Source organism: Carcharodon carcharias, chromosome 14, assembly GCF_017639515.1.
Source record: "Carcharodon carcharias isolate sCarCar2 chromosome 14, sCarCar2.pri, whole genome shotgun sequence".
In the NCBI taxonomy this organism is placed as follows: Eukaryota; Metazoa; Chordata; class Chondrichthyes; order Lamniformes; family Lamnidae; genus Carcharodon; species Carcharodon carcharias.
In genome coordinates, this window is record NC_054480.1 from 43,289,317 (window position 1) to 43,301,924 (window position 12,608).

The 12,608-nt window shown below is 39.4% G+C and overlaps 1 protein-coding gene across 1 annotated transcript; it reads left to right on the top strand.

Moving 5' to 3' along the window:
* The first annotated feature begins 236 nt into the window (after window positions 1-236).
* On the top strand, window positions 237-10,802 carry r3hdml (R3H domain containing-like). Its single transcript, XM_041205022.1, has 6 exons — window positions 237-314; window positions 475-791; window positions 5,119-5,237; window positions 8,273-8,405; window positions 9,284-9,399; window positions 10,242-10,802. Exons 2-6 carry the CDS (start codon window positions 519-521, stop codon window positions 10,375-10,377), a joined length of 777 nt encoding a protein of 258 aa, XP_041060956.1. The 5' UTR covers window positions 237-314; window positions 475-518; the 3' UTR covers window positions 10,378-10,802.
* Window positions 10,803-12,608: the final 1,806 nt, after the last annotated feature.

Below are 12,608 nucleotides of genomic sequence, written 5' to 3' on the forward strand. Positions count from 1 at the left end.
ATGTTGCTTGGTTTTTTTAAACTTTTAATGTCCTTTATGTTATGCAGTGTGAGTACTGAATACCTAAATGTTCAGAGGGATTGCAATGAGCTGGTGATGTGCTCTGCACAGGAAGCTCTAAATACCTCCATAGCCTATCACAGGTCTTCAAACAAGTTGACGTTCCCCTAGAGAACTTTATACAGATCCATCTGTGAGATCGCAGCAGTAAGTGTGCTGAAACTGACTAGATTCATTTCCTGACCACATGTTGAAGTGGTTGTAAACGCCAGGCTCCAGTTTGACTCTTTGCTGTTCTTGGCTAACGGACTCAGGTATGTGGCAGAGTTTACACGTCGATTGGATTTATTTAAGATGCAGAGTTAATCCTGCGTTCTTTATATTGCAAAAAGCCAAGCAATATGTGACAGTTTTGAATTACAAATACTTAAATTAACCTTATAGCTCTTTCCTTTTTTTATATATTTGACTTAGATATTAATTTGGAAGCACATATTCAGTGCTCAGACGGTGTCACGATGACTGTTTTGCACTCCCACCTGTGTTTGACAACCTTGCTATTATGGATCACTCAGAAGTCTGGTGCATTTGTGCTCTCTAATGTAACCGCACTGACAGTGAACCCATCTGCGGAGACCGGCCCTGATTTAAGGAAGTTCCCTTATGTCAGCGGTACTCCCCGCAGTAGACGCAAGCGACAGATCTCCCCAAGAGACCGAAACGAGATTCTGGATTACCACAACAGGGTTCGCTCGCAGGTTTTCCCACCTGCGGCCAATATGGAGTATATGGTGAGTGGAATTAATCTGATTCAATCTATTACTTGTTTCAATTTTTTAAAAATGACATCATGAAAGGAAATAAGACTAAATGGGATCAAGCCTTTCCGCTTTGTTTGAATGCACTTGGCTCTGCTAACCTGTGCTCCTCTGAGTGGGTGCTGGGGTCAAAGCAGCACCTGTCCTGTGACAGCATTGCAAAATATAGAACAAGGTTTGTACCCATTAAGAGTAAGACAGGTTAGCAGGGTCAAGTGCATTCATGGCCCTGTTTTTGTGCATTGCACCAGCCATCAACTAGAAATGTAAATCCGTAATCCGGATTCAGCGATCAACCTGCCTCTCTGGAAAAGGGAATGTGAGCCCTTGAGGGAAGGTCGTCTGCCTCCACTTCAGTTTGACACGGCATGAATTTTAAATCCACTGCAGGGTCAAACCTGCTTTACAAAGTTTGTAAACCCGGCCTTAAGCTTAATTTAAATGTTTAGAGAGCAGGGTTTTTCCGCCTCCTAAGTGTTTAAAAATGAATAATTGAAAGGGAGTACCAGGCGAGATACAAGGAGAGTAAATCTGGCTGGAATTCTTCGTTAATTTGGCATCATTCTCTGGACATCCTTGTGGTACCACTTGAAAAGCAGTTGACTGGTTCTTGTCTCTTAAGCGTCAGTACCCTGTTGGTTTACTGTCGAATACCACAGGAGTTGGGGTGGGTGGGGGGGAAGGGAGAGAAATTCATTCGTGCAGCAGCACTTCGAGAGGCGCTAGGCAGACTATGACACAGGGGCAGACAGCAGATCATGCCGCTCTGTGCTGCTTATTTATTATTCCACCCACTGCAGTATCCAGTTGACACTATGGGCCAGAATTTATTGTAGCCTGCAGCGAACAGTTGAATTTGCCTTTCTCCATTTAATTTTCATGAGCTTTTTACATTGCAATTTGCTGTATGTGGGGGATTGAAATGGCATAGCACCGCCTCCAGGGCATCTGGAACCTGTGTGAACCAAAGCAAGCAACTGTACCTCCTTAATCAATCAGACTGAAGAACTATTATTGAGCAGCACAAGGCTTGAAGGAGGAAGTGTAAGGTAGAAATGGTGTATCCCACATCAAATCCACACGGAAAAGAAAATAAAGGGAAAGAAAGATTGAATTAAGAGAAAATATAAAGAAACATTAAAAATGTTAATTGATTTAAATCTCCAACAACAATTAAAAGTTGAAGGAACAAGGCTTTACACTTATAAAAGTTAATTTCCAGTGTCAGAGAGGTTGTATGGCAGTAATTAAGCTTTATTATAATTTTGAAGAAGCAACTTAGACTGAAATGGACAAGCCCCAACTTTCTATGGTGTTTAGTTTCTCGTACAAGTACAGAAACTTCATGCCATTCAATATATTTGAATGGTGAGACCAACAGCGAGATGCCATTTTCATGAAGTTAATGGCACAATGGAGTATTTCAAGCAGAAAATTCCAGATTTTCATGTTTAACCACAGATTTGACCTTGTCGGATGTTACTGTGTGATTTGTGTGTTAGTAACAGTGAGCACCATTAGCTTCATCACCATTTTGAGAGTAAATTCTGGCCCAATTATTTTGCTCCTTGTCCTGTACATATTTGTTGTGTGACATTTGGGTTTCTGATTGGATACTATCTATACTGAGATCAAAATCAATCCGTAAAATGTCTTCAAAACTATTGCAAGGTATATAACCTGTAAGATACCATATCTAAGATACATATTGAGATCATATGGAATTATTACAACACTAAATATCCCCATTTATACTGCATAAATTTCATTCCTGCCTAGTGCTATTCCCCTTGATTCAAGAATTTGAGCCAAAAGTTTTGATCTCTTCAATTTGACCAGAATTATGTTGATTCAAATGATACCTGTTTAGTTGGTGCCTCAGAATGCAAAACAAACTTCATTCATCAAACTTCATTATTGCCTGTTTAAGTGAACATGAATATTATATATGAATTATCGGACCATTAATCATCCTTTAAGATGAAGCAACAAACATAAATTGATCTCTTCATGGTATCTGTTGTGAGATTTGACATCAATATATTCTACTGTATGAAATATCTTCCTTTCAGTACTAAGATTGAAAAGATATATCATTAATTTGCTGATTCTGCATGTGGTGATTATTGTGAGTGTTTTCTGCTCTGAATAAATGTTTTGGAAAAATTTGTTTATGCACCATTCATTGTTAGATGATACTTACTTTCTAATCACCTGAGATTTTTAACTATTTAAAGTTACATAGTCATCTGGAGATTCTGTTAAGGAGATCAGGAGTTTCCATTTAAAAACACATGCCCAAAGGAGAGGTGTCCAAAATCAATGAATTATTCTGTCATTTTTCACTATTTTGGGAAATTTCTTACTTATGGTGTAGATTACATCTTAAAGACTATTTAATTTGTTGTTTGCTGATGAGAACTCAGAGAGCCACATTCAATCTTTATGGCAGTGGCTCATTTCAAACAGCCACAGGTCATCTCTGCAAAACCAACTAGGTCTGCTCATGCATTTGTCAGATCATTGATGTACTTTACATGAGAGCTAGGGAATACTTCCCAATGCCACCAGAGCAAGGCAGCAGCAATAAATGGTTATTCAGTTTTATGGGGTTCCTGGCTTCCCCAAGGTCCATGGTGCAATCAATGGCACCCGCATTGCTTTGTGTGCTCCCATAGAATAGTCCCTCAGCAAGAAGGACTTTCACTCCTTCAATGCAAATATCACCTAAGAAAACTTCTTTCACCTGGTCCAACAGTTTCCATGGATGCAAGCTGAGGGTCAGTATTATGAGGGGTAGTTGGCTGTTCATGCACTACTATAGGGTAATGGGATGGAGGTGGCCCTAGTCTAATGGCAGTTTGTTCCTGGCAGTGAGTCATTGCTGGCTGCATTTCTGCAACTTGCCCTTAGGCAACCTCATGTCACCTCTCACTGATGTGGTATTCTGTGGGGATGACATATGCTGTTATGCTGAGAGATGGTAGTGTCAGGCAGGTTGACTCTAGCCATTAATATTTCACTGAGTCATGGATCTGATCAGTGGACTGGATTGCTTATGGGCAGCTATTAGATTCTGAGAGTCCTGAGAGACAGCATCATGCACCAAGATCATAAGCAGCCAACAGCAATTTTACCTCAACAGTACAGCAGAAAGGAGGATTTGAACCAGAAGAGGAGCAAGAGTACTCCTTCAGGCCACATAAGGAAAGCTTAGGAATGGCCTGCCATGGACTCTTTCCTTCTTCTCAATAATGAAACCACTGTGAGGCATATCCATCAGCTGATCCTGATATCTATCTAGTATCAGCAGTGGCCTCTGATCCACATGATTCCCACGACTCCCCACCGATCTTCCACTCAGAATGGATAGGAAGTCTGGTGTGTTTTAAATGAGGCTTGGGAGTTAGTGTAGCTGGGGACACATTTCTGGAGCAAGGCTGAGTTTCTCACATACAACATTGCCCGCTCACTAAACATTTGCCCAAATTTAAAGTCAGGGGCCCACATGTGAAAGTTAGACTCAGCTATTTTAAACCTATTCAATATTTACCAATAACAATGGCTGCATTATTCACTATTCAGCAGCCAGCATGCATAGTATTTTTCAGTTAATTCTGGAATATTATAGATTGCTGAGCATTGACGACACACCTTTCTTGTGGCAAGTCTCCAGATGCTTGCACTAACTGGGATGTAGGTTAATTTGAAATACTTCCAATGCAGACGTCTTATTGAGTAGTCTGCACGTGTGAGGAAGTGTGACCTTAATGAGCCACTTCAGTGAGATCTTTTCAAAAAGTTATTGATGGTTATTATCTTTGAGATGGGGAACCAAAGGCAAAATAAAAGCCACGATGATCTGGATTGAGACATTCTTGTAATTCAGTGGTACCACATGGTAACAATTTACTACACAAAGTTCCTGTCACAAGAAATTTTTCTACAACTGTGAATGTATTTTCATGACAATCCATAGAACATCTCTCAAATAAGATAAACTTTGAGAACTGTTTCCATAGTTGCCCCCAATGTTTCTGACAAGTTTTACTGTTTTTGCGTTTCTAGAATGTTTTTGGTTCAGATAAAATTGACTCCAGCCACCATGCTGTGGTGGATTCAGGAAACATTGGTGCACATTTTTCAATGGTAGGATTACAAATCAAAAATCCTGAAAACAATACAGAACATTGGAGGCATATATATTCCATCAATATGTTGGTTCTTTAAATCAGAGAGGATAACTTCTACATTCAGTACGTTAAATGAAGTTTACCATTTCAGTTTGCTTCTCTCACAGCTCTGGGATGACAGACTAGCAAAATCTGCTGAAGCGTGGGCAGCTCATTGTAAATGGAATCATGGACCACCAAGCTTGTTGAGATATGTTGGTCAAAATATGTCTATTCAGTCAGGCCGGTAAGTAAAGAAGGTCTATTCCCTAATTAAGGATAAGAACCCAATGAGCTTATGGAAGGTTTGGGACATGCAGCAAACTAGTAATTACAGATCTGCCTGATTTTTCTTTCCTCAGTGGGAAGTGACATTGGATAGAGTATATAATGTGTGTCTTGACTACAACCATAAGTCTTCCCAATGTGAGAATTCCACATAATATGCTGTGAGCAATTAACAGTCTTGTGCAATTAAATGTTTCTGTGTCTTTTTTTTAGGTTAACTCAGCTGAATTTCTTTATACTCTGGTATGCTTCTCTAGTTTACTACACAAATGGCCATTCTTTATCTGTGAACAAAATCAATCAATGTCAAATGGTTATTCACCATGAGAGCATCAAAGTCAAGCTTAACCCTGTCTTCACCCAATGTTCATGCATGTGTATTTTTTAACATTGGATAGTGATGCATAGTAGTGCTGGACTGAATTTTATGCAGCCTGTCATGGTGGGAAACATGGCAGCCAGGCCCCCTTAATTGCGGGAGAGGCCACACGTCAGTCTCTCGGCGGTGCTAGAACCTTCCTGATTAGGTCAGAGAGTGGAAGAGGCTGTTGTGGGAATCCCAGCCGCTGATGACAAGATGTCAGTTAGATTCATTAATGAACCAACTGGCACCATTTATCTCTGAGCCAATAGCAATTTATCAGTGGCTCAAGGATTAAATGGGGACCACATAGCTGTTGACTCACCAGCCTCCCATGGTGGGCCCTCATAGTCAGGCACTCTGTGCCTGGTCAAAGAGCCTGGCATTGGGTGGGTGGGAGAGGGGTGGGGGGGTGGGGGTGGTGGGGGGTGGGGGGGTGGATGGACAGTGGGGTCGAGCAGCTGAAAGCCAGTCCCTGCCCTTACCTCCAACCCCCTACACCCCTTATGCAACCCCCACCCCACTTTTACTCACCTTTGTTCTCGGGGTCCCACAATGATCCTGGACCTTTGGTGGATGTTTTGCTGCCAATTGCCACCATTCTGATTGGGACTTCCACCACTGGGGACCTAAATCATGGGGAAGACCTCACTGTTACCACTTAAATGCCTGCTGGCATTCAGTTCCATCGAACCTCCTCCATGGAACTGACAGGGGGTTCCCCACCAGTTCTCCAGTTGGTGAGTGAGATCCTGTCAGCCCAGTAGAATCCTGGTCACTGCCAGAATTTGTTCCTCTCCCAAACCTAGTGCTGATTTGGATTGTGACTTCCCTGTCTGTGTGCTTGTTATGGTGAAGGAGGAAGAGGGCACTGAAGAAATGGAACATCTGTGATCAGTTTTGGTCCCCTTATCTAAGGAAAGATATATTGGCATGGAGGCAGCCCAGAGAAGGTTCACTAGGTTGATCCTGGGTATGGAGAGATTTTCTTATGAGGAGGGGTTGAGTAAGTTGGGCCTGTATTCATTGGAGTTTAGAAGAATGAGAGGCGGCCTTATTGAAACATATAAGATTCTTGACGGGGTAAATGCTGAGGTTGTTTCCCATTGTGGGAGGGTCTAGGACCAGAGGGCATAATCTCAGAGTAAGGGATCACCCGCTTAAGATAGAGATGAGGAAGAATTTCTTCTCTCAGAGGGTAGTGAGTCTGTGGAATTCTTTACTGCAGAGGGCTGTAGCGGCTGGGTCATTAAGTACATTCAAGGCTGAGATAGACAGATTTTTAATCAGTAATAGAATCAAGGGTTATGAGGAAAAGGCAGGGAAGTGGAGTTGAGGATTATCAGATCAGCCATGATCCCTTTGAATGACAGAGCAGACTCGATGGGCTAAGTGGCCTACTTCTGCTCCTACATTTTATGCTCTGTTTCAGTTTATGCCCAGTGTGAATTACAGTAGAGTCAGGATAATGGAAACAATTGAATCAAGCACAGAATTTATGTGTGCCATTCCGATTTACTTTACAATATTCCCAATTAAAGGCTTAACCCTTCCTGGTGAATGATGCATTTACCAGGATGCAATAATGTGCAGGATTCCTTCGACAGAAATAGTGCAGAGTTCCATCTACAGTACATATTACCAGTACACCAATGCTAATGAAATGTTTTTATTCCACTTCTTGAATCTAAACTTGTTCAGTAATAAGATGCAAGTTAAATTCAAGTTTGTGCTGTTGACTTCAGATATAACTTTAACTTTTAAAGTCTGTGGAGAACTATCTTGATTTATTTTCTGTTAATGGAAATTATCAATGGATTCCACAGTAAGGCAAACAGCCAAAGAAGTCATGCCATCTTGTTCCTCTAATCTCTTGTAAGCTCACATTCAGTCCGTCAAAATGAGAATTGTCTATGCTTACATTAATCATACCTTTGTACAGAATTTTAAAACCCTCATACCTGACATGATGGACCTTTTATAGATAAGCCACATACAACATAAGTTAGAGCTGTCTGTGACCTCTACACATTGTCACTTATAATACAGAGATAACTAGAAGGATGTTAGCCTTTACTTTGTCATGTAAAGTGCTGAATGAAAAAGAGGTACATGGTGTTTAGTGTGTTATATTTTTCTCTGTGCCATTTTTAAAAGTAGAAGTAACATTGAAAATCATTGAGATCAACTTCATCAGGGCAGTTCAGAAGAATGCAAATGTAACTAGGATCATCAGAAAGATTAAGAGCTATTATAAGCACATGTAGTACTCACTGAGTTTAAAAGATTTTGAAAATAAACCTCAGTAGCTAAAGTAAACAAAGAATTATATATTTTCCTTCACCAATGGTGTATTTTTGAAGCATGATCAATTTTATTATTGTTGAATTAACGTGCCATTCTGTTCAAGTTTTTACTTTCTCACTAGGTATGTTCTTTATAGATGTGAGTTGTTATTGATTTATGATTCAGAAATTTTGTGTTCGTATATAATCTGATTGAATGGTGGAACAAGCTTGTGGGGCTAAATGGTTCCTATATTTCTATGCTGACTGAATTGCCTCAATGAAGAGATTGTTGAATCTTGTGCCAGCTATTTTTGCAAAAAAAAAATGTATTTCTTTTTTCTTCAGCTATCGGTCTATTTTAGATCTTGTGAGATCCTGGTATGAAGAAAGACGCTATTACTCCTTTCCTTATCCTAGAGAATGCAACCCAAGATGCCCCAATAAATGCAGTGGAGCAGTTTGCTCCCATTATACACAGGTACTTTAAAACTAATTTATTTAAATAAAGGACATTGATTATTCCTCAGTAAATTATAGCATATAATGTTACAATGGGATATAATTCATTGAGTGAACATTCGTCAGTGAATCACAACATTAGTATAAATATTTAACTGTGTGACCTCGAATATGCTGGAAACATAAACAACAAATGCTGGAAATATTTGGCAGCTACATCTTTGCATGAGATTTACTAGTTTTCATTTCCTTCTAGCTGTTAGAAAATGATTTTTTCTGGATTTTCAGCCCATAAACTAATGAGAGACTATATTACAAATTCTTATCATCCAGTCCTGTTAGGAACCTAATTTACCTTTCAGTTTCTCACTCTGACGAGAGGTCTATATCTGAAACATTAACCTGCCTTTTGTCTTTACAGATGCTGAATGTCTGCTGTGTATTTCCAGTGTTCTCTGTTAATACATCAACCTGTTACAATAAAATTCTGTTGTGTCACTTTCAGGGTCAGGCTTCATGATCTCTGAAAAGCTCTTCATATTTTTCTAGGACCGTTCGTTGCTAATATCTGAAATCTACCACTCTAGCTCTCTGGTGATGAAATATAAATGGTGCTGTAAGCATTGAGGACTGTCAAGTCTGGTCTGGTTGGATCAACTTTTCAAAGAGAATTAATGAGATATTTGATCAAGCAATAGTGACAAGCAATGACTTTTATATTTCAGCACCAACGTTTTTTAAATCTTTTAATGAAATATATGCATTTTAATCACTTTTATTTGTATATTCTGTACAAAAGGTTTCAACGCTTAAAGTGTTAATGATGCACCTCAGTTACCATGTCCAGAGCAGTGATTTTAATATTACTTTAGATTAGGATTGTCCTTTACTTTTCAGATGGTCTGGGCTGCATCAAACAGAATTGGGTGTGCTGTCCACACCTGCAATAACATGAAAGTCTGGGGATCTTCATGGCCTCACACTACATTCCTTGTGTGCAACTATTCGATAAAGTACGTATTAGTTTTAGTTTAAACTACATTCATTATGAGCATTTTCAGGGATAGTTCATCACAGCAGATGTAAACATAACACAACAAGGTAAGTTAAAATGTATTCCCTGTCTAAAACACAATTAAAAGAAAATGAATAGTTGTGACATGCAAAATATGTGTTTTTAATGGTAACATACAGTCTTGTGGTTAGTAGCAGATGTCTAAATTAACATTAACTTCTTAAGGCCATAATATGACATTAATACCGCATAATGTACTAATGTAAAAGTCGATCTAGGTCACTAAACTAAATTATATAGATGTAATGTTTTACCCTTTTACATTAACCAATCTTCTGAGAACTGTCATTTATGCTACTTTAAGATGAAATTGTAAGGTTAGAAAGGTAATGTCAATTATTGGAAATAAACTGTTAAATCATTTCCAACTGGCAGCTGATCAAAAAAATTACTTCAATAATTACATGGCTTATTAAGAATTTGACACATTAACATAGCACAGCATGGACATATCAGATCTGATTTAAATTTACAACAGCTAGCAACCTGAAGGGACTTCAACATTGCATTCTATGGGGAAGCATAGAATCACTAACAGCAACTTTGGATTTCCATGTTTGACTAAACATTTGTGGACTCCAGAAGTTGCTGTCAGTTTCAGAGGAGTAATGATGGTGAATGCTGACAGTTTCACCAACATTACTAGCACAAAATCTGAGCTATTGTCCTGACAGAAGGAAAGATGCATGAAAGTGAGCAGTGATTTCTGGATAGCTCATAATAATGTATAAACTATAAGCATATTAAAATGATGCATGTTATTATATTTTTCTATCACAGGGGAAACTGGATTGCAGAAGCTCCATACAAATCTGGGAAACCATGTTCAGCTTGCCCACCCAGCTACGGAGGCTCCTGTAGTAACAATCTATGTGTTCCAGGGGTCAAGTCAAATAGGCTGCTCCCATTCAAGTAACTTATGTTCTGTATATTTTGTTGAAAGTGGGCAGAGGCTAACATGAGTGTCTGGTTTCCTACTTGCAACTAAAATTAGAAACCAAATAGTTTGATGAACATAATAATCAGGAATAACATGGAAAAAAAGACTCTCAATGCTGTCTCAACAAAGCAAGGTGTGACATTTACTCAAAAAACTAATACAACTATTCAAAGATAATGTATTTCATTATGATTGAGATCATTACCCCTGACAAATCAGGAATGATTTCCAGACCCTCGGAAAGACAGTATTGATTGTTTGAAACTTTATTTTTAAAAAACATAAATCTGAATGGTTTCCATGTTCTGGTATCCCTGGCAACTATCAGCAGTGGCAATGGCTACTGCATTTCAGTCAGTTCCAAAAGCAATAGGTTGTTTTTTACTCTCTCAATGACATGTTCAAAGGCATTAAAGAAGATTGCTATGTATATTTATAATTATGTATGTTTTGAAACGTGAGTAGAGATTTTTACCTCCTCATTGATGGGGTAATCATTCGTCCCTCTCCTGTGTACGAATGGGTAATTGGTTCAGTTCTCTGCACATGATAGAATATCATAGGGAAAAACCTTCAACTGCATAAAATATTGAATTGCAGTCTTCAAAATGTTGCTATTTTAAAGGTATCACTTAATACAGCTACGATATATCAAATCCATGTTCATCCTATGGCCACAGACACTACGAACAATCGGTACTAAGTAATGTACATTTTAATATAAATACAAGAGTTTGGAAAGAACACAAAGAGAAATACAAATCAAGATTGCCCTCTATTGGTCATATCACAACGCTGGCGATGATCACAAGATGATCTTTGTGATACTGTAGGATGAAATTAAACCTTATCTAAGCATTTTTATTATTCATTATTTAACATTTTTTTATCAATAACATTCTCAGCCTCCCAGCTGATTAAAAAACCAACAATGTAAATATATTTTGCTAAACAAATTAATTCAGAATTGAAAATGAAAATATGATGTCTATTGTCTACAGCTATTTAGGAGTACTGTGGCTGTACTGGGATCAAACTTTAAGTGCCTGTCAAGACTTACAGTTTGGGCCTTTGCACAGCTGCTACATGTGTCAATTGGATCTTCTCCTTTACAAATAAACAAAGAGCACTTAAATTATAATAATTTAATTAAAAAATTTACTGTCATCAGGAAAGTTTAGTGTGCAAATAGAAATTATTTGTGAGATCCAGTGGCAAAATGAGGCACGCTGGCTTGGCACCACATTTTTAAAAAGGCTGGATTTCCCACAGGCGGCAAGTGGACCACCTAATTTAAAAATGTCCAATAGTGACCATCAGACAATTTATTTTTCCCACTAATGTACATATTATGATGGTGCAACAAAATCATTTGGGGTGCAACGAACTAACTGGTGGTAGGTCAGCTGAATAATCGTTCACTCACTGTTTATGCATATTTTGTAGCTGAGCAGTGACTAATTGCGGTTTCTCTTTCTTATAAACAACTCCTGCCTCGGAGTCATACGTTCAGTTGAGTTTAAAGTCCAACAGAGGAGTTCTGAGAAAGTTTCTATAATTGCTTCAATCCAGTGAGTTAGACTTTCCTTCCCTCCAGTGATATCTGTCTTTCTGGTGCCATTTGGTTGTGGAAAATTTTGCGGATTGCAGTTTGGTCCTTGCCACCAACATTCCTGGATGACAGTGGGTGGAATTTTCCATAAATGAATCTAAGTGCAGTGGCAGGTGGTTCAGGCAGTGCCCACCCCGCCAACCAGAATGGTGGGAACTCGCGCCTGACTCTGCATCTGGAGCCTCATTAATTATGCAAAGGTGTGTATAGGTTTCTTTCTTCTTCTTACAGGCCAAGCTGGCACACAGCAGGCACGAGAGATCGCAGACTGGGGGAGGGTACGGCTAACATCATCGCCCTCACTGAGTTCGAGGTGGCTGCAGACGAACTGTCTGGGATCGCTCCCATGGGGAAAGGGAGATCAGTCTCTCCCACCAACCCAGCACAGCTCCATCATCTCATCAAATCCTGACATTTGCAGTGAGTCACATGCACTCTGATCTAGCTCATACTCATTAACTGAAACTCTATTTTCTATTTTCTAGGCACCAGCAGATCGAGGCCCCCAAACCAGTCCAGCACCACCAGTGCGAGCCTCCAGACTCCATCCGAGGAGGAAGCTCCGGAAGAACCGTCACAGCGCTCACACACACCC